General features: G+C 36.6%; 1 protein-coding gene across 3 annotated transcripts in view; it reads right to left on the bottom strand.

Annotated features, from left to right (window-relative positions):
- LOC143344364 (uncharacterized) overlaps positions 1-21,762 on the bottom strand; it is a 44,425-nt gene that overhangs the window by 5,840 nt on the left and 16,823 nt on the right. For 2 of the 3 annotated variants that reach the window (XM_076770360.1, XM_076770362.1), the window contains exons 2-4: positions 15,062-15,108; positions 7,743-7,882; positions 6,893-7,114 (exon numbers count right to left, since the gene is read on the bottom strand). In XM_076770360.1, the coding sequence (XP_076626475.1) occupies positions 6,893-7,114; positions 7,743-7,882; positions 15,062-15,098 (399 nt within the window). In that variant the 5' untranslated portion in view covers positions 15,099-15,108. The remainder of the gene's footprint in view (positions 1-6,892; positions 7,115-7,742; positions 7,883-15,061; positions 15,109-21,762) is intronic. The other variant, XM_076770361.1, reaches the window with a different exon arrangement.

Below are 21,762 nucleotides of genomic sequence, written 5' to 3'. Positions count from 1 at the left end.
TAACGAATGAATTTTAAGAAATGAATGTTAGTTTCGTTTTATAGTATACATTGCTTCACTGTATTAATTCGTTTTTATTTCACATTCGTTAAGTGTCCATTGACTCGTGGACGTACGTCGAGAGAAATTTAATTGGTAATAAAAGAAACGGTTCTGACGATTAGACCGATGCGATGGTTAGATCGACCGATAGTCCTCTGAATCGCGAACGTCTCGCGCAGAATTTTTGCGTGTGCTTTCCTGCCTCATATCCGGTTTGCTCCGCCGGGCCCGCTCGGGGGAAGCGAATCTGCAAACATTTGCATGACAATGGCCCGTTCTCTTGGTAGCCCGGGCAAAACGATCGATAAGAAACGTCGGAAAGGGGTACTTTGCAATCGCTTTCACAATCCCAAGATCGACGCGCGTGAATCTTGAAACGGTCAGGGCTGGGAAGTGTATCGAACCGCGACAGACTCTTCAACCTCGAGATTTCCTCGACCTCTCCTTCCGAAGAGTCGAGACATTGCATCTTCCGGTCGTTCCTCGACTTTAGTAACGTTCATCAAAAGGAGTCTAGTAGCACTCGTTTACGCTCTGTGCTACCACTAATATTAACTATTTCTCGTTGTAAAAGTTTTGTAAGTATTATTAAAAGAGTTACAAATGTTAATATAATTGCATAGTTTCTTTATAAAGAAATAGAGTAGAAGAACCCCTTAAGATCGAATTTTTACTCCAGATACAAGACACAGAGTCATCACCGTCAGTGTTTGTGTTTCTTCAGCGCAAAAGAACCATCCCACAATGGGCCAAAATTAATTTCTAGCGCGACCAAAATGGTTGATATACTTTTAGAATATTCTGGGGTTTAAAATCTAAATTAACTGATTTATTTTGGACATTCGCTTCCAGATATGTGGCAATTTTAGCTAAAACGTGGCTGTGTGGTAATATTTTTGTCGAATTAGTATTCCATGCATATATCATTTTATCAGAAACAATGCAACTAGCAATTCCCTTAACATATTAATTGCCAAATCGAAATAGGACAATATTTTGCAAGACTAAAATTTTGATTTTAGACCATTGGAAAATACATAATCTAAAATTTGTTTCGGTGATTATTTTTGTAACCTTGCTAAAATTCATAAATCTTATCGAAATTTATTTCCTTCAACATCTCAACTTGAGAATTAATTTTTCTAGTTCCATAATGGAAAATCCTGGCATCCGTATATGGACGATGTGACAGACAAAGCGTTAAAGACGTGGTATTTTAATAGCCGTAAAAAAACTCTTATTTCAGCCTCTTAATTGAATTAAACATCAATACTGTTGAACAGCTTTTTGTTCAAGTACTGTTGTCTGTTGTCTGTTCTGTTTACATTCCTCCTAGTTCTGCAGGTGTGCAGTGTATCGCGGTTGAAAAAGTGTCCTTTCCAGTTTGTCATGCTTATTTCATCATTACATGCTTATAACATTATTTCATGTGGTTATAATAAATCACATGGATTAATAAAATCCATTTCACACGTTGTAATTTTCCTCTGTTGGTTTTAATTAGCGTCCATTCCCACCGATATCATCTGCGAATATTTAAATTTTCTTAGTTTTTCGCCATAGCTCTTCCCACAATTTTATAAATATTCTTATTCTTGACACCTTATTATCTTACGTGTTTGAGATTTCTCTCTAACACTATTTTTGTAGAATATACATAGATGAAATTCTGTTTAATTGCTCCTGTCTAATTAGTAGAAATATTAGCGATAAAGCAGATTACGTGTCTTTTAGCTCTAGTAAACAAAGATTTCAATATAGATAAATAGAAGCATAAAAATATTTTTCCGAACCATACAGTCTGTCACGCTTGACGGAAGAATATAATCAAGACATAAAATATCTAAAATGTAATTGCTGCATAAATTTACACACAAACCTTAACATGTTCGTCAGATCAAAATCGTATAATATTTTACAAAACTAAAGTTTTGATTTTAGACCATTGTAAACAACAAAATTTTTTTATTTCCATAGTAATAAATCCTATCACTCTTATGTAGGATAAGTCTCGCAACATGACGACTTCAAATAACTCGTAAATTATTGTTGTACAAAGAAATGTTTCAGATAAAAGTTGTATGGTACTTAGGGGAATACACAGGATGTTCGGTCACTTCTGGGAAAAATTTTAATGAGAGATTCTAAAGGTCAAAATAACACAAAAATCAAGAATAGCAATTTCTTGATTGAGGTTTTGTTAAAAATTTATTAACGTTTAAATTTCCATACCGACCGGAAAATTTTTCCGCGAAATTAAACAATTAGGTGCCTAAATTTCTCGACGAAAAAGAAACATTTCAAATCGTCCTGAAAAAATTATTCTCAGTTGCAGGGGTCAATTGCAATCTTTTTTGGTGAATACACATACCCTCGAAATCCTATGCACTTTCGAGAAAATAATTTGTATAGGTGGAGAAATTTTATTAATAATTTTTAAGAACAATTTTATTAATAACTTTTTAACGAAGCCTCAATCAAGAAATTGCTATTCTTGATTTTCGTCTTATTTTGGACTCTAGAATCTCCCATTGAAATTTTTCCCAGGGTGGCGGAACATTTCATACTCTGTTGAGAATTCCCAACATTTATTAACGGACCTCAGTTAGTGAATATTATATCAATTTAGCGTACACCTTATTAGTTAAATTACTTAATGAGCACTTTGGCAACCTTTTGGTACAATGTAAATTGCCGTACCATAACGCCGTAAAGGGACCATACCTGCCCCTTGGGATCGCGGACACCTACCCCTGCACCATCCTTAGTGGGTGGGATTTCGAATGTCTCAGACCCACGAGGGATGGGCAGGGGTTTAATTGGCGATTCCAAATCTCCACCTATTTTGGAATGTGTATAAAATTGCGGGGCATACGACTTACATGTGAGAACAAGTAAGAACACCACAAGACTCGTTACAAATTAGAATCGAACCAAGGACATTGAAATTAAACTGTTACCACCTATGTAAATATTGTAAATAAATTCAAGTGTTGTGAATAGTATCGAACCTTCTATTTACTAAATAAAACGGCTCCACGAATACAATGGGAGCCTACATACTCGATTGAGAATCGAAACGGGAAACATGTGTTTACTCGGAATACGAGTGTTCCCGTGTACTCGTTAAGTTCGAAGTCACGGAGAAACGATCGCCGTAGAGCGTTGGCATTTTTTGCATCCGTATCTTGTTCGAGGACTCGTTTTCGTTCCACGATTTTCCGTATTCGCGCGGCGTTGTCGTAGAAATCGGAATGGCTGTCGGGCGCTCGTCTGCTTCGATCGCGATCGCGATCGTCGGGGTCTGTTCCTTTGCTGGAGCGAACCGCCGTCACGGCTCGTCGACGTCCGTTCATTACGCGAATGGACGACACACCTTGTCAGAAAATCTTTCTTCGGCGTTCGTTCGGATGACACTGACTTTCCTTTTCACTAGAGCGGTCACGATACCCACTTTTACTCTTGCGGTGGTCGCGATCCGTCCCGAGTTTCTTCATGTACGCGATACCGTGAACGAGTTTCCAGGATATACAGAGTATTTCTTAACGCGTGGAAATACTGTTAATGAAGATTATGGGCTCGTTAATTAATTTCAAAATACGAACACTCGCGTGTCGACAAGTCTATTTATCAGATCGTTGGCCACGATATACTGTCGTATTTCAATCAAATCTTAAACGCACGTAGTTTTTTTCAAACATCGTACACACTAACGAAGACAAGTTAGGACATGTTATACGAGTGCATATTATTTTTATTATGAAAGAAATTATGGTACTGTTTGCTTAACTTTTTTATTACAAGTGTTTTAGATGTACGTGAGGTGATATTTTACATTTACGTATGTCTCGTTTTCTGTTATGAATACAGTATGTATACTGAAATTCTGGCTTTTTAAAATGTTCTCGTTTTCCTCGAATAGTGTTGCGTTTTATCTACGTTTATGTAGTTTACCACCCCAAATTGTGTAGACAAACGGGGTGAAAAAACTTTGAAAGAAAACTTCTGGTAACATTAAGGTACTGTAATAGGAACATGAAATGTCACAATACACGCTTAAAATCCCCAAAAAGTACATTAGAAGACAAAGAAAATAATAGAGAGCAAATGCTAAACATTGTGCGAGGAACGAGATTTAGTAAAAAGTCCGAAGTCGGGTTTCAATTCTTTAATATAGATTATATTTAGAAACAAATATGAATATTAGTTTCTGAAAGAAACTGTTAAGTATAGGAAATGCAGAAAATGAAATGAAAAAATTCTAGATTTTACATGTCCTTCCTCGATAGTATTTGCGTCACAGAATCGAGTGAACGTTAGGAAGGGATTACCGTAATACGTGTCTGACCTATACCATTTCTGGATCTGAATCTACTTAAATATAACACCTTTCTCCATAGCACAAATATTCGAGAATCCATAATAATTAAATTGTAAATGTTGATACAGATGTAATACTTTTATAGAAAATAGGTAAAAAATTGGGACTCGGACTGCCATTTGTTTCTTTATTAAATGATTTTAAGAATGTATTATTCATTTTGCATAAAGTGTGTTTCTCACATTTTATTTGTGCAACGTATTTATCACATAAGATTTACGAATTCGGAATTATTATTGAGGATGGTTAGGATAATATGGGTTTATAATTTCTCTAAAATTCCTACTATTTTGAAGTAAAATTTAAAAAGAAAAAAAGTCTAATTCGTTTAAGAAAATGTGGGAACGTGTACCAGTATTTCGATATTCTCACAATTCGATCCTAATGATTAGACGATTTTCTTTTCTTGGAAGACCCTGAATCTATCTTTGCGGTACCAGTCGCGCGTTAGGAAACACCCTGTACTTTATGTTCTTTTTTTCTCTTCGTGACGTTCGAACGTTCCTCATTTATTACGCCAATACGTGTCAGTGGGCAGGGATTTATATGGGGCGTGCAGAGATTCCTCGAGAATGCGGCGTTATAGACCGATTTATCCTCGAGAAACTGGACCTTATTAGATCGAGTCTAAAAAGGTTCGTTGGTGATCACCGTGCAAAACGTGTCTAGCCCAGTAGTAACAGGTGCTTTTACCGCACAGACATTGCCTGTCCTTCGTTGTACGATCTTTTACGTAGCACACGCTTTCGCAGACGCGTCAGATTTTTGTTTTTCCAGACAAGGTCTTCGAGAATGGGGCAGAATAAATTTCGTCTTAATTAAGAATGCTGTCCTGAATAATAAAATCCGATGGACGTAAAAACTAAACCGACGAGTATTCCGTTAGAACGTTCAAAACATCGTTAAATGTAAATTAATAGTATTTTGCTTGTTTCCATCTAAAAAAATAAAAGAACCGTAGATCTTGAAAACATTTATAAAACCTACAATCGAATTTTATCCGTATGTAAAATTGAAGAATTCTATTTTCTATTAACACGTTGACTGTCAGACTGAAACCGTAAAATTTTTTATGAGGCCAAAACTTTGAGTTTAACAATTATAAACTACATAACTTAAAATTTTGTCTTATTGTTAGTACTTATTTTTGTAACCTTGCTAAAATTCATGAATCCTATTGAAATTTATTTAACATTTCAACTTGAGAATTAATTGTTTTAGTTCCATAGTTAAAAGTTACAAGACCTTAATAGTTAAAAGACCTTTCACCCATATATGGCAGTCAAAGTGTTAAAGGAAACGTACTATTGTGCAGAGCTGAAAAGATGACGAGTGAAAGGATTGGTCGCGTCTCTAGATAGACATATATTCTATTGTCGTCCGTTATTAAGGCACGAGTGGAATTTATTACTAATATATAATAGAATCTCCATTGTCCAAATCTAATAGGGAGATAGAATGTTTCACAGTAATCATGTCATATTTGAATAAAGTAAAATAGGAAACATAAAACGTTTAGAAATAATAATCTCTGCTTTTTCTTTAATACCACAAACATTTAATCTTATATTTTTAATGTATAAATAATTCGTACTTTTGTGCAATGATTCATTCCATTATGAAAAAATGTTTCAATAAAAAAAAAGGAAGGACCCACACTGGTGGGTCACAAGCTGATTTTGGGTGGATCATCTTAACGCGTTGGTTGCCAGATCAAACTCCTCAAATTGTCCACGAAAACGAAACTTTGTTTTTGAACATTTAAAAACTAGCACACTCACAATTTGTCATAGAACTTATTTTCATATCAATGTGATATTAATTCGGTTTTTCTTCTAAATCTGATAGTACAACTGTTTTCAACCCTTGCAACGAAAGTTCTGTACGAAAATGCTTTATTGAAAATATAAGTTTTCAAAGATATTTATGATTTATTATGGCACTTATAAGAAATGTTCGAAAATTGCTTCCTCTGCGAGAATCCAGACTTTCATTCGTCAATTAGTGATAGTCGAACTCTTTCAAGTATTAGATCCGTATTAGAAATCATAGTGAATGTATTTTGAATGCATTCCCGATCGAACATTTCTTATAACTGTCAGAATAAATTACAAATATCTTTAAAAGCTTACATCTTTTCGATAAAGCATTTTCGGATATAAGTTTATATGAACTTTTTTTATGTATTTGATCTGTTAAACATATTTTTGCATTTATTCCTGTTTTTCCAGGTGAAAAAATTGATCTTCTCCACATATTTAAAAAAAAAAGTTCTCCGTATTACTATTTGTCACATTTCCTCGACAACTTTCTCGCTTATTATTTTTAGCGTTGTCCTCTTGTGCAATCCGAATATCTTCGAATGTACCGCGGCGAGTCTTTGGACGATGACGCGATCGAAAGAAAGCTCGCTGATAATACTTGGAGTTATTAATGCCACGTCGCGGTAATTGCAAAGCGTCTTCTCACCTGACATTTGTGAGGCACGCTCGCGTAGAACCCATCGTGCAAGCCGTCACATTTGAAGTCGATGTCCTCCGGTATGCTGTTGTAGAACGGATAGTCGCTGAGATTGTAGCCGTTCAATTCGCGGGGCAAATTCGGGTCCCAGATGTAGTCGATCTGGGGGATTCCCGTCAGGGTGTGTCCGGTCGTCCCGTTCGTCTCGGTGGCAACCGTAGTCGCGGTCGACTGAAACAAATCGCGAAAAGCATCCTTTCGTTAACGAATCGCGTCACGTTGGTCCGCGCGACCCGCACCGAGAGACACGATAGTCGTTTAACGCATCCTGGTCTCAGCGTGATGAGCTCTCTATAGTCGTTCGATGATGTCAGTGTCGTTTGTATGTGAAGGTGAACCTGTTGCACGCGATGGTAGCCTAACCATGCGTCGATTAATTCAACATTGACGTTATTATGATTAAAAAATATCGACGAGAGGATTGCGATAAAATTACGATTAGCCAGAAAACAATAAGAATAGAAGACGTCTAACCGATCGTTACTCGAGATAGAATCGCTGCATCTTTGTCCCGGTTTCGCGTGCTCGTTAAATGCACGAAGACGCGGCTGGAGAATAGAAATAGACGCGTGGTGGTGTCGTGACTGTACCATCGTTGCCACGATTTGCATCATAGACGATAAACGATCTCCCTGTTCTATTCCGGTACTCGTAAATGCAACGCGATGGAGATGATGCTACCGCGATCGTTGCAAGCTGTTGCGCCGTAAACTCGTCCGTGCACCGTCCCGATTCGATGAAGTGGTTAAACGAAAAATTTAGAACGCAATCGCGCCGGGTCGTTAGAAAGTCGATTTACCTCTGCATCCTCGTTCTCGTTTTCGTGGACGTGGCTCTCCTCGGTGGTGGTTGTCGACGTGGTAGTCGAGGTTGTCGCGATCTTGAATTTCGGTCTGGTAGCCTTGACCGCAGCCGAAACTGCATTGGCCAAAACGATTCCTGGAATTCGAAGGAAACGTCAGAAACCGGTCATCGGAGAACTCTTTTGTCATCGATTAATCCTTCGCGGTTCTATGTTATCGATAAAGAAGCTTATAACCATTGCTACACGTTCGATGAGTCCTAGATATATTAAGAGTGTGCAAAGTTTCCACATTGGTGATTCTGTTTACATGTTCAGATTGGACTCGTCAATAGTGACTAGACTACGGATGTTTGTGCATTTATGGAAAATTTTAATTCTCAAATAACTACAGAATGCACTTAATAGGAGTTGAGACAACCCTCTACAAAGCTCCCATTTCATTAATTCTATTTATAAAAATATGAATTTGCATAAAGAATCGCCATCATAAATCGAGGACTTTCTGGACAGCTGTACATTACGTGCAAATTACTACCATAAACATTAATAGTTATCATGACCGACCGACGTTTTCCCAAAAATGATAAATAATGCAAGTATAATACCTATAAGAATACACACCGATCAGAAATCTTTCATTTCGCCATCATATAAAATACAAACCTCTAATCACAGACTCAGTTGAATCAATAAGTGTACAACACACGCGTACAGAACTCACTCACCTCTCACTTAAGAGAGCTCATCCAAGATACACCTTTGCGCCAAGCATTGTTACAACTGCTAGTAAAGTTTTATCTAGTGTAAAATCAAAGCGTGGGCTCGTTTCAAAGCAATCCAACACAGTCTACAACACATCAAAATCATCCTCTTCTTCGGGTACTAATTTATTCGAAGATTAGCGGATAAATTATGCTGTCATTCTGTGTTGCAATATATTTTTATTCTTTTACGTTGGTTTTCCTGTAATGCTAGTCAACGTCTATAAAAGATTCGCATCATTCGATGCTTATCAGTCTGATGATATAAGCAAAAGAAGATTATCCAACTAAAATTACCAGTAGAAAGGTTACTGCAGAAGAGAAGATTGGAGTGCGGTTAGCAGAGAATAGGAATATAAAAAGTGTATAGACATATGTCACCCCTTTGTTCGAAGCAAACCTTCCGGATTGGTCGGTGGGTAACAAAGGGTTAAATGCACCGAGACCAGTGGATTCGTTTGAATACTGGAACGGGACAACCGCGAGAAAAAACAATCAAAGACCGCCACGCATCCGTGGATTGCGAAAATCACGAAGAAGCGTCTTGGGTTGCGAAACCAGTACGCGAGAGAAGAGACTAGGACTTGCACGGCGTAAGTGTTGCAATTTTCGCGGCGCAGGTGAACGCGTTCGTTCGGTTGGGTAATTGTTTTCAAGCGGATCAAGGCTATCTATTTATCGTGTTCTTTCACCGGGTTTTGTTGATTTATCGTTCCCGCAGGGTCCGCGAACGATATGCTAAACAATTCTATTCTACTCGGGCGCGGTAGCAAACGATCGACGCCTCTGTTGCGGACATTTGTTGCCGTTCCACGCGCCACACGCGTAAGTGGAAAACCTAACTTGTCCGCCTTCAATTTTAATCTGCAGTACAATTTATTTGGAACGAAATTTTCATCGATGCACGATTTACTGAACTTTTATTCAGGTCCAGTTATATGGACATTTTTTACAAAGGAGGATGTAAACAAAACATACTTACAGTGGATGTAAGAAGTATTCGTACAGTGATCATTTACGACTAAAATGCTGAATAATAATCTTTATTAAACAATATTTTTTAAACAAACATGTTATATGTATTCTTGAAAGTTTATAGAACAACAATATCAAGTAAACAACCCCGTAATCACCAGATATTAACCTTATTGAGCATTTGTGGGATTATCTGGATCAAGCAATTCGAAAACATACAATTTCATCTAAAACAGACTTAAAAAATGCTTTAATTAATGAATAGAATAATATTACTAATAAAATCACATCTAATTTAGTTAACTCAATACCTAGAAGACTAGCCGCGATAATAAAATCAAAGGGAAACCTTACTAAATACTAATTATAGATATGAATTTTACAATTATTTGTTGCTTTTATTACAAATGTTTAAATTACTTGTACACTTGATAGTGGCAACAGAATTATACGAATACTTATTACGCGTTCTTTTTTCTCATTTTGTTCATTGTTCTTGATATTTATTTTTCTTTTGTTTGTTTGATATTGCTGTTCTACAGACTTTGGAGTATACATGTAACATGTTTGTTTAAAAAATGTTGTTTAATAAACATTATTATTCAGCATTTTAGTCGTAATTAGTCACTGTACATTAAATAGCGAAGATTAATTTCCAGAGATATGGATGTCCTCCATGTTTTAAATGCAATTATTAAATAGTTGAAAGTACAGTTGGATACAAATAAAATTAATGTACAGTTTGTGAAATATTTGCAGGATCGTCTAGAAAACCCTCCATATATTAAAAAAAAACCTGTTTTTTTATAATAAATACTACTTGTATTTATTACTTGAATCCATCAATAAGATTTATTTCGTGAATCCTGGCTTAGACGTGACGTTATTAATCGTTTGAACAATCCCCAATTACTCGATTCTTTATCAGCACAAAATTAGTTTGAACAGGTTGATTAATCTATTAGTAACGTTGTGTCTAACAAGGTTTGCTTTGTAAGATAGAATCTGCTAGATAAGCGTTACTGATGACTCCAATTAATGGAACCGACATGAATCGCAGTGTTATTCTTTCTTGTATGTACTGTAATTGATTAGAAAAACAATGATATTTCATAACTATCTTTTTAGACTGTAAATACCGATCGAGGTTTCGAGGTGTAGGTCGTGATCTTTGGAAAAATATTTCGACATTTCGCCGACATTACAATTAGCTTCTTTTCGAGTCGAACAATACATTGATAACGTGTGTCATTTTTTTATCAAGAATGCTAGAAATATTTTAAAAATTGTTTCAATTTACATTACAAATCATTTAAAAAATATCTCACTTAAAATTTTTTTTATTCAACGTAAAAAGATTTAATCAGTTTGTTTTATTTTAATTGCTACGTGCACGATGCAGTGTAGTAATCATTATAAATGCATTGGAAACATAAAAATATACGGTACCATGAATAGACAATGAAGACTTTTACTTTTTACTTCTTCCGGGAAAGCAACTTAGTTGACGTTACAAAACGTTTCCCGGAACAAAATTAATGTTGCAACGTGCTGCAATTATAAACAAATTCATTGTAAAACGAAGTCTTTCGAAATGCTGGAACAAATGTTACGCACTTCGTTAAAAAAGAAAACTCAAGGTGATCTTTGTATCTCGATATAAAAGCAAAATAACAAAAGAAGCTATTGAGTATACTGTACGTTTGAATGAAATATTTGTTTCATATAACAAACAGTTCATGAGAAATTTAAAATGGTCGAGTTAGGTGCCTCGCCCTGTACAGGAGAGTCTCTGTGGTGTAACCTTCCTTTGTCTTAGAATTGCCAATGAAACCTATTTGCCTTAGTCTTTCACTCTCATATTTATTTTCTCACGCTTATCTGGTAGATGTTGTTTCGTTACGAATCACTATTTCTCGTAAATCTCGAAACAATGGGGCGGAACGAATGCAAAGCGAAGAATCGTGACGAATGGAACGATAAAGTAGCTATGCGATATAGTGAGACTTACCCCTTGATGCCCTTAATGAACGCTAATTACCATAGAGTTTTTGCTCGCGAGGTTCGCCTAATTAGAACGAACCGGTTCAAGGCCAACGGATTAGTAAGAACAGTTTGAACAAGATAGGATAACCTGTCATTGGGTGAAAAACCAAATACTTTCCCCGTTTCTCGAGCTTTCTATGGAGCATTGAACTGCAGGGTGTTTAAACTGTTTACCATAACATCATACAAATCAATAATTTTATTTTCCATATTCGCGATACTCTATTTATTCGATATATAAATACTCAAAATAAATTTACTTTTAACGAGGCAAGTAAAACTTGGATTTAAAAAATTAGATTTAATTCTAATTATTTAATATTTTTCATAATATGGTAATAATTTCATTGTAATGTATAAACATTGAAAAACTATATATAGTAATATTGGCAGATTTAAAAGTTGTAATAACATTCTAGATTTTGATTCTGGAATCCCATCTCTAGGAATTAAGGAAATAAATTAATAGTCAAGTATTAAGAAATTAGTTCTATCCTTACGGCCAATCTTTATTTTATAGAACAGATTTATTACGTCGTTCGAGTTGATTTTTATGTCTTTGTAGATATTGGCTAATGTAAGCCCATATTTTATATTTATAGTATTTTCAGTTTCTTAAAGGTAGGAAATCTTTCTTCCGCGCTACTTGTTGTTATAGATATAGGTGCAAATATTTGGATCAAGTCAAATATAATTATTATTTGAATTCTTGAAATTATTTGAGATTCTTTGCAACATTTTGAATCATGCTGTGGAAGAATTCACCGTTCCAGACGACTTTAAAGATTCATTCGTTTTTAACAATCTTTATTGCGAGTGCCTCTTTTTAAACTAGTTTTAACTACGGTCATTTTCTTGCATTTAACGATGCTTCTTCCAACTTTCCCATCAGTTTTCGGATAAATGATTGTCAGTTTCAAATTCTTTCCAACGTTTAGAATCATGCTGTGAAAGAATACTTCATTCCAGGTGATTCTTAAAATTCGCTCATTTTTAACAATCTTCATTGTGAATGGCTCCTTTTTATCTAGTTTTAACTACGGTCATTTTCTTGCATTTAACGATGTTTCTTCCAACTTTCCCATCAGTTTTCGGATAAATGATTGTCAGTTTCAAATTCTTTGCAACGTTTAGAATCATGCTGTGAAAGAATACTTCATTCCAGGTGATTCTTAAAATTCGCTCATTTTTAACAATCTTCATTGTGAATGGCTCCTTTTTATCTAGTTTTAACTACGGTCATTTTCATGTGTTTAACTGTTTAACGATGCTTCTTTCGACTTTCCCATTAGTTTTCGGATAAATGACCGTTTGTTTGAGATTCTTTACACATTTAGAATGCTACTCAGGAAGAATTCTAGGTTCCAGTCGACTTAAAAAATTCACTCATTTTTAACGGTCTTCGTTGTAAGTAGCTCTTTACGGACCTGGTTCGCGAGTGGGCGTCCTCGACGCTGAAAAACACACGTAGTTCGCCAGCAACGGTTGCAGGTACACCTTCGTAACGGGATCTTGGTTTTCCAAGCAGGGATCGATAACGAGCACCGACGACGTTGCATAAAAATGAATTATGGGAACGAGTTCGCATTCCGTTTGTGGGAAACGCTCGCGTGGGCACGCCTCGCCCCGGCTCGCAAACGTAACGGCGAAACACAATTTCGTGACGAAATCGGGCTGCCGGTGGCGCAAACAGATCGCTCCGATCCGCGATTGTCCGATTCCCACACGAATGGGAACGTCCTGACATTTTCATTAAGAAGGGCGTGACGACATTGGTTTCCCTTCGTGACGATAACGGGCGTGCGTCAGCCTCGATCGGACACGGTACTTCGAGTCGTGGATCGTGATCGCGAAGGTCAGGATCGTTCGGGAATGCGTCGAGCACGGCTCGCGGCGAACACGGGTGGAAATTTTTGTGGTCCCGAGGTGGCGAGTCCCGCGCAGACCATTGCTGCGTCGTTTGGTAGCTTTCAAACAAGTTTTCGAAGGCCTCGACTGTCTCTGCTCGCGAGGAACGAATAACACTCGTCGAACGGGTGAAAATGTCAGGAACCGCGTTAAATGTTAATGTACCGTCACGCGGCCGGTTTGAGACCTTCCACTGGACACTGCGATTGCGTGTGCCTTTACTATCTGCTGGGCTCGAGTATCAATTTTTCTTGTTCCGAGTTGCACAAAGTTGTATCGGACTCGAGTCCTATCGAATCACGTGCCATTTCATTCCTTTTTTAAATAATTTCATTCTCGAAGATACTTTCCAAATAGACTCTCTCTTATTTGGTTCTGTTGTAACCGGTCAACCGGTTGTCGCAGAAACAGAAGTATTTCAAACACTATTCACTCCTGCACCTGTTAACGAGGTAGTATCAGATGAAAAAAGTTTAGAGATTTACGTGCAAAATTATTCTTAGTAACTCGTTGTACGAAATAAAAGGCAAGCATAAATATAGAATAATAATTGTCACAGGCAAGAATTTAATAAGTTCTAAATTAAATTGAATTGTTAAGGGAGAATTCTCGTGTAACAGGCGTCAAAATTAAAGTTCCCTTTTTAATTTTTTTCCTAAAGAATTACAAGTTCTATTGTACTAGACTTTCAGAAACATGAAGAGAGACCCTTGAACTATATAAAAATATTTTTTATTATCTTTTATTAACACTAGAACTACCAAAGCAGTCAAAATGACCCATTCGTAATTTCTAATAACACTTTGAAAAGGTTTGCCAGCGAATGGATTAATTAAAGTATCATTATTTGCAATTTTACAAGTATAAGTTTAAAGTATTGAACACCAGTAGCCACTATTAAGTGATCGATACTTGCTATTTTTCCACACATTTAACACCACTTTTTAATTTGTCGCCATTACTCAAACTCAAAAGTACGTACGTAGTTGACTAATTCGACATGTTAAAAAATAACAGAAAAAACTAAAAGTAGTCAGACAGAATTACTGTCGCTACGTGACGGAAAAATAGAGGATTCCCCGGTAGCCTGATACATCGATCCCGACATTTCGATCGAGGATTTCGGAGCCCGTCGGTTTCCGTCGCGCGTCGCGATAGAACAAAGGAGTCAGACTTGTTATGCGCCACAGGTTCATCTTTTCCCCCGTGGAATCTTTCTGGTAAAGCTGTTTCGCGCGTCACGCGTACCTTGGTTCGCGTCACGAATACGAAACGTACGATCCTTCGTGTTGACTGACGTCCTATCAAATTCTATTCGGGGAATAACCGCGTTGCCCGAAGAGGGTTTCGCGGAATGTCGGTGTGAACGAACCTTGAACGCACCGATGCAAAACTCTCAGATTGGAAGGTCGACCGCTGTTCTTCGGCATTCCTCTCCGGATATGGAAAGTCCAAAAATACAAAAGGATACGTCGAGGAGTTTTGCTCGCGTAGAAACTCGATCGAGAATTTAAACGAGTAGTTCGACGTTGGAAATTGACCTCTTTCCACCGTCGGCGTTCACTGAATTTGCAAGTCGAATATGTTTCGGTATGGAGGAGAAGAAGAGTTCGATTCACTTACCGTACAGAGCGAGCAGAAGCCACCTTTTCTCCCGCATGTTGGCGCTGCTGTAACAAACAGACACGAACGTCATTTTTCTAGTGGTTTTTCGCGGATTATTTTTATAGTTAAGGTAGATAGTATTGGCTAGAGCTCGAAGGAAATTCGCGTAAAGGTATCGTCGAAGCACGATACCAAACTGCGTCGAGCATAATCGAAACACGTAGTTCAGGCGTCGAGCGTAGACCATACAGGCGCTCGAGCATATGGGAACGGATAGGAACTTTCTCTGTGCTGTCACCACTGCTAACCATATAATGCAAGGATAATGTGGGTGTTATATAAATGCATGATCACGTAATACCGGGTGTGACTTTGTGTCGTCACTGCTGCGCGCGTCGTTTCTATCAATCGCTAAAACCGACTGCATGATTGTGCAGAGGTACCCGGTACATACGTGTCTTCTTCAAAAGAGACTCTTTCGACGTTGTAGATACCCGAACAACTACTGTTTTGGATATTAGATTTCCACGCGTTCTATAGAACTGAATTTGCAAGACAAGTATTTGTTATATACCCATTTGGATTGGAATTACATATTCAGAATTTTAGTTAAACTTGTTGCACTATTTAATAGTTGCACCAAAGATTTCTTAGACACATTAGTAGTGTACAAAATCCACCTTGAAAATAAAGTTCGTGATAAACTGAAAAATGTATACAAAAAATAAGAGGGTATTTGTTACTGCAACTTGATGGTGAAGTTGTCGATCATGGATTTTGTTCATTTTTAAGTATATTATAAAGAACACTATTTTGAACAACTCTTTTCTTTTCTAGTAATAAGCGATCGGCTTTAGTTTTCGAGATATTTAGAAACATCTTAGCCCAAATGCAATTCAAACTTAATCGGTTAAAACAGTTATCACTTAGGTCTGAGTTAGGTCTCAAATATCTTAAAAAACTTACTGAAAATATCGTCCTTTCTAACATATTTAAAAGCATCATATCATCGGTAATTTCACTTAATTTGATTTGCTTCGTTCTTAATTTTGATCAAATAACATTTTACGAAAATAAGACACCCAAAATGCACAGATAAATTTTTCAATCGTGAGTATAAATAAAAACAAAACCAAGGGCCGGATAGAAAATGAAAATCTAAATACCATTATGCAACTTGTGACTTTATCGAGGTCAAATATTAAATAGCTTGTATTTAATATTCAAAGTCGGTCTGCGTGCGTTTTCCGTCTTAAGAAGCCAATAGAAGGCACGATGTTTTAATAAACCTTTGTACGTACATACATGTATATATTTTTTTTAATAAACTCCATGGATTATTCATAGTTTAGGTTTGTAAAAATTGTAACAAATTTTTCTGACTTTCTGATCGATCGACCCAATTTTACATGAACTATACCGAACCATTTATTGGTACATGATATGGTCAATCTATAATAATGAATCTATATTATTTAATTTCCAACTTTATCCGAAAGATAGCTTCGAAAGAATGTTATTTTATTTTATTCGATCTCCCAGCATGGAAGGTTGTGCACCACTGATGTACAAGGATTAATCGACGGACGGAATTCATGCAGTAACACCATGTATTAACCGAACGTATTTTAACGACCTTCAAGGTTTAATCATGGTACTCGACGACGTTCTTTGGCGAAAAGGAATTTGGTGAAAGCGACCTTGGGTAAAATTGATTTTGGTTACGTGTTAGAAATTTTTTGGTATGTCTTTCTGGTTACATTCCATTCGATTAACTCTGTGAATCCAACTTTGGACTGTATGATTTTTTATGTTTACATTGCTTATTTTGGTCGTTACAATCGATAGTGTTAATTACAGAGCTATATAAAAATTGGGTGTTCCGAAAAGTCCTGGGATATTGTAACTCAATAGTATTTTATCTGAGAAAACATTCGCAAAGAAATATAAGAGAAATTAATACGGAAAGCAAATTAGAAATTGATAAAAAATAAGTTTTTCTGACATTTAATTAAGGACCGAAACGTTCGAAATACAGCGGAACTTTGCATTGTTTGCACGTAAAGAACATTTATCAGCTGACTTTCTATTATTTTTTCGACGTGATTACATTCCAGGCAATGTAGGTAAATGGTCATCAAAAACTTTCATTCTTATTGAAGATGTTGAAGGACGTTCGTAACTTCGTTTACTTTTCTGGTCTGCACCTTTCCTTCCTGCTTCTATCGGGTCTTTCATGTACTTGTCCATTAACAGAGTTCAGCAAAATTATATTCGTGTAAAATAAGTAACCGATACAAGCAAATTAATCGTAACGTTTATTTTATAATTAAAATTTTTATTGAATCAGTTAAGAGGTAAGACCACTGTAAAAACCTGAAATAGTGTTTTTTTTTTGGATGGATGGAAAAGAGGATAATAATATTCAAGAATGTTATTAACCATGTCATTAAGTATTAAAAAAAAAATTCCTTTTCGCGAGAATGGCTTCAGCATCATTTTGCACTAGTTTTGAATAAATATTTTTTTTGTAACGCTTAACGACATGGTTAATAACATTCTTAAATATTATTATCCTCTTATTTTTCCATTCCTCAAAAAAAAAAAATCGCAAAAACGCTTTATTTCAGGTTTTCACAGTGGTCTTAACCCTTAAGAATTTTGCTCATCGATTGTACTGTACAGAAAACAGAAATAATTTTCTGCTATTTTTGAGTCAAAACATTCCAACGGTATTGTAAAATTAACATTTCATAGGTCGTGCTTTCCCGTTAGAGACGAAGAGATTAAGGACGTCGAGATTAATTACACGGGGACATTGAAAGTTCAATGATCCGTTTGATATTGTGCTCTTTCTAGAAATTTCACGAAACTCGAACATATCGATGGCGCGTAATTTTCTATGAACCGTCTCGATTTCCGTTAAAAAATGTAGATCACTCGGACCGATCGCTCTCGGGCCGCGGCATATTTTCGCGTTAATTAAGCGCCGTATCGCGCTCCAGTTCGCAGACGGCTCGCGATCGTTCATTGTAAAAGCGACGGGGAAAAGGCGGAGGATGCCGGTTCTACGGAGAATCGTGCCGTTCGTGTTACACAAGTTTCGTTATTGCTTTCCTCGCTCGTGTCACAACGAATAGGCGAGTTCTCAGGCGCGTTGGGAAATTCTGGGCGCTTCGTTCCATCCGAAAACAACGGAACACCGACTCACAGTAAAACAGGGACCCCAAAAGTTGATCAAAAGTGTCTTCTTCAACTTTATCTGGTATTAAAAATCATTTAAAAGGGGCCTGAGAGCCTCGATTTTGAGCAATTCTTAAAATAATAGTAAAGTATTCAATCATTTTTCAAGATAACATATTTTCATGCAATTATCCGTATCAAATACTATAATATATTTAAATTATTGAATGTTTCTCGCAGTTTATTGTTTTTCATTTTAACCTGAAATAGATACGAGTGTAGTTATCGTCAGAACTAGAACAACGCGAAAGAAATATATTTTGTTTGAAATATTAATCATATAAAGCCTACATTTTTTCTTATCGAAATTCGTTATTTCTTTGGGCGATAAGAAATGCAAGTGAAAAAAAAGAAAGTTAAGATTGTGTTATACGTGTCATGACAGTTCTGCCAGGGAATTTCCAACGACCAATTTACTAACAGAATATAAATTGATTTATAAAGTCTAAAAATTTCTTTTCTGTTGAAAGCAAATAAACTGTTGTATTCAGGAATTTTATGCTCTATATAATTTACTGGTAAAATGTTCTTACGCAACTGTTTATAATAGATCTAATTACAACTTTCGTTATACGGGTACATGGATACGTCGTTTATCAAACAAGAATATAAATATAACAAAACAACTATTATTTTATTTGTCTTTGCTCTTATGTGTAATGGAATAAGTGAAGCAAATTTGTAAATTTTAAATATATTTAAAACGATACGCCTACGTTTCGACCTTTGACTAGATTTTCAAAACTTTTAACAATAAAATTTTCATTTCATTCGAGAAATTAATGTATAAATATATCAGAATTTTCCATACTCAAATCTATAATGAGTATAATATAATAAAGTGTATAAATGAGTATAATAAGATGAGAATACAATTTAAATAAAAAATGACAAATTGTTTTGCAAAATATGCAAAAGGGTGTCCCAGTTATTGACACTGGAGTTATCACTGTCTTCGAATAATCCGCGGAGGCGTCGTAAAATGCCATCGTCGCGGCGTCGTTGGAATAGCTTGTCGAATCGCGTCGTTTTTTGCCGGAATAAATTGTCGCATAGCGGTACGCTGTCTTCGCAACGAGAGGCAAAGATGTTTTCTCCGATGGAGGATTCCCCCTTTTATATCGAGTCGCCTATGGAACGCGACACTCGTAACGTTACCTTACGGTACACTACGTTACGTTACGACACGCGTAACGGTCATCCTGAGCGCTCTAAAGGTCACCGGAAGCGACGCTAGCGCGACCAGTTGTTCGATCTATTCGATTTCTTAAACTCATCATATTCTCTATCTCTATTGTTTCTTTTACATCTCCAGAATCAACGCTGTCAATTCTATTGGGTTACTTGTCAAGTTTGCATTGGGTCGAGTTATTTGTAATTGTCATATCTTCGTATCTTACGTATAGCCGAATATGCATGGTAAAAGTATCTCCAAATTAAATTCAATTTTGGACGTTTCAGTAGATAAGCCCCACAAAGAAAAGTTTTAAATATTCGGTTGACCATGTTTATATCATTACTGTTTTAGGAAGTTGTTGTGACAAAAGCCCTTTTGGTCCTGTGAAATCTTTTATTATTGTTATTATTAAATGCATAGTTTTGTTGAATTTAATTGTAGTGATTTTCATCAGTGCTTCTAGAACTGTTTCGTGCGGAAATACCTAAAATAGAGTACATATTAATCCCTATAGGTCATACATACATATAGTGACTCAGTAAAAACTATTGATTGCAAGTTACAGTTTCTGAAAATGTTTAGTTTGTTTAAAAAAAATGTTAAACTGTAGTAATTTAGAATGTCTCAAATTATTTGAACAAAAGTAATATTGATTCTATTGGAACTGCATTCTTTTGGATGAAAATTTGCATCGATGAAGGATTAGGTGATTCATAATAATTTTGTTATTGCACATTTCATATATTGGAGTATCGTCATCGATATCCCTTGTATAGACGGTTCTAATTCTTGAGATAACAACTTGATCTCGTCTTAAGGAATTATTTAAAAAATTGTTTTGTAAAAATTATTCTTGAAATTGTAGATAGAGAGGTACTGTGGATTTTAGCTCTTTATTCCGATCATTTTGTAGCTTTAACCCTTTGCACTATGTTCACGAGTCTGACTCGCGATGAAAATTTTAGACCAAACTTGAATATTATGAGTCAGGCTCGTTGTTCAATTTCATGGGAAAAGTGAATAACACGAGTGTGACTCGTAATCGACATTTCGGCAAAACATGGATATCACGAGTCGAACTCGTAAATATCGATATTCCGTTGATCGATATATCGTGTTTCAAGTTTCGATATTAGGGCTCGTTCCGATCAATCGGATGTATGGGTTAGGCACGGTTTCTTCCGAATTTCAGCCTAGTGCAAGGGGTTAACTACATAAGAAAAGTCGGATTATTTAGTATTCAAAGTTGACCGTAAAATATTGCTATTAAATTTTATTTTATTTAATCCAGTAACGAAAGAGGTACGTCAAAGATTCACAATACGATTTATTTGAAAATCATTCTATATGATCAATTTACTCATTCGTGTAGTTATGTTTGTAAAATAGATTTAGATAAACTTGAAACTACATATTCCGATTTAATCGTATCTAGATCTGGAAAACCGGAATATTTTCTTCAACTTTCGGTTCGTTTCATCCGGACGAGATAGCTGTGATTTTTCAGATAAACACTCCACCGAAGATGTAGTTGCGAAACCTGATAGCCTTCAGAACAGGCAATCGCGGTGAGCTTTCATTTCCTCGTGCTTGTTATTTGTACGTCTAACGTCGTCGCATTATCGACAAACGACTCGGATAAGATAGCAGCAACAAAGACGAGTCGACGAGGGATTACAGTGTTCATCGAACGATTCGGATTGCGTATCGATCCGCGCGCTTCCGTCTTTTTCCCGATTCTTTCCACTGGCCAGCTTCGACGTCCGTTTTTCTTTCGGATCGCGAAAACAATTAGCCAGAATTGGACCGTGAGAATTAGCTGGCCAGTCGATCTCGTTCCGTCCATTCGAACAAACGAAGCTCGCGTTCACCGGAAACTCGAATCGGTTCGTTTCGAACGACGGGGATGGTAGAAAAAGCCGATGGAAGTCAGCCGCGAGCTTATCAATGCGCCCGAAGTAGATTCCGATCGTCACGCTCGGACATTCCATAGAGGCGTTTTTCCCAGCGTGGCTATTTACTTTCTCGCGGGAGCAGAATTTCCCGCAGCCAATCTCGCAGAGTCAGATTAACGTTAGGTAACCTTATTGGCGTTCGTTTCTAGCGTACGGTTATCGAGGTACGCGGTGGGTTCGTTTCAGCGAAGCCGCGATTTACAATCCCTCTCCGAAGTCCATAACAGCTACAAATCTGGCGAGGTCAAGGCATCGGCCAATTAAGTCCGATCCTGAAAAAGAGAGCTACCGCGATAATTCAGTATCGCCTCCTACGATGGATCGTGTACGATACGTAAGATGAA

This window comes from Colletes latitarsis, chromosome 8 (assembly GCF_051014445.1).
Source record: "Colletes latitarsis isolate SP2378_abdomen chromosome 8, iyColLati1, whole genome shotgun sequence".
NCBI classification, from domain to species: domain Eukaryota; kingdom Metazoa; phylum Arthropoda; class Insecta; order Hymenoptera; family Colletidae; genus Colletes; species Colletes latitarsis.
The sequence above is the reverse complement of the archived record's forward strand: the minus strand, read 5'-3'. Positions and strand labels throughout refer to the sequence as shown.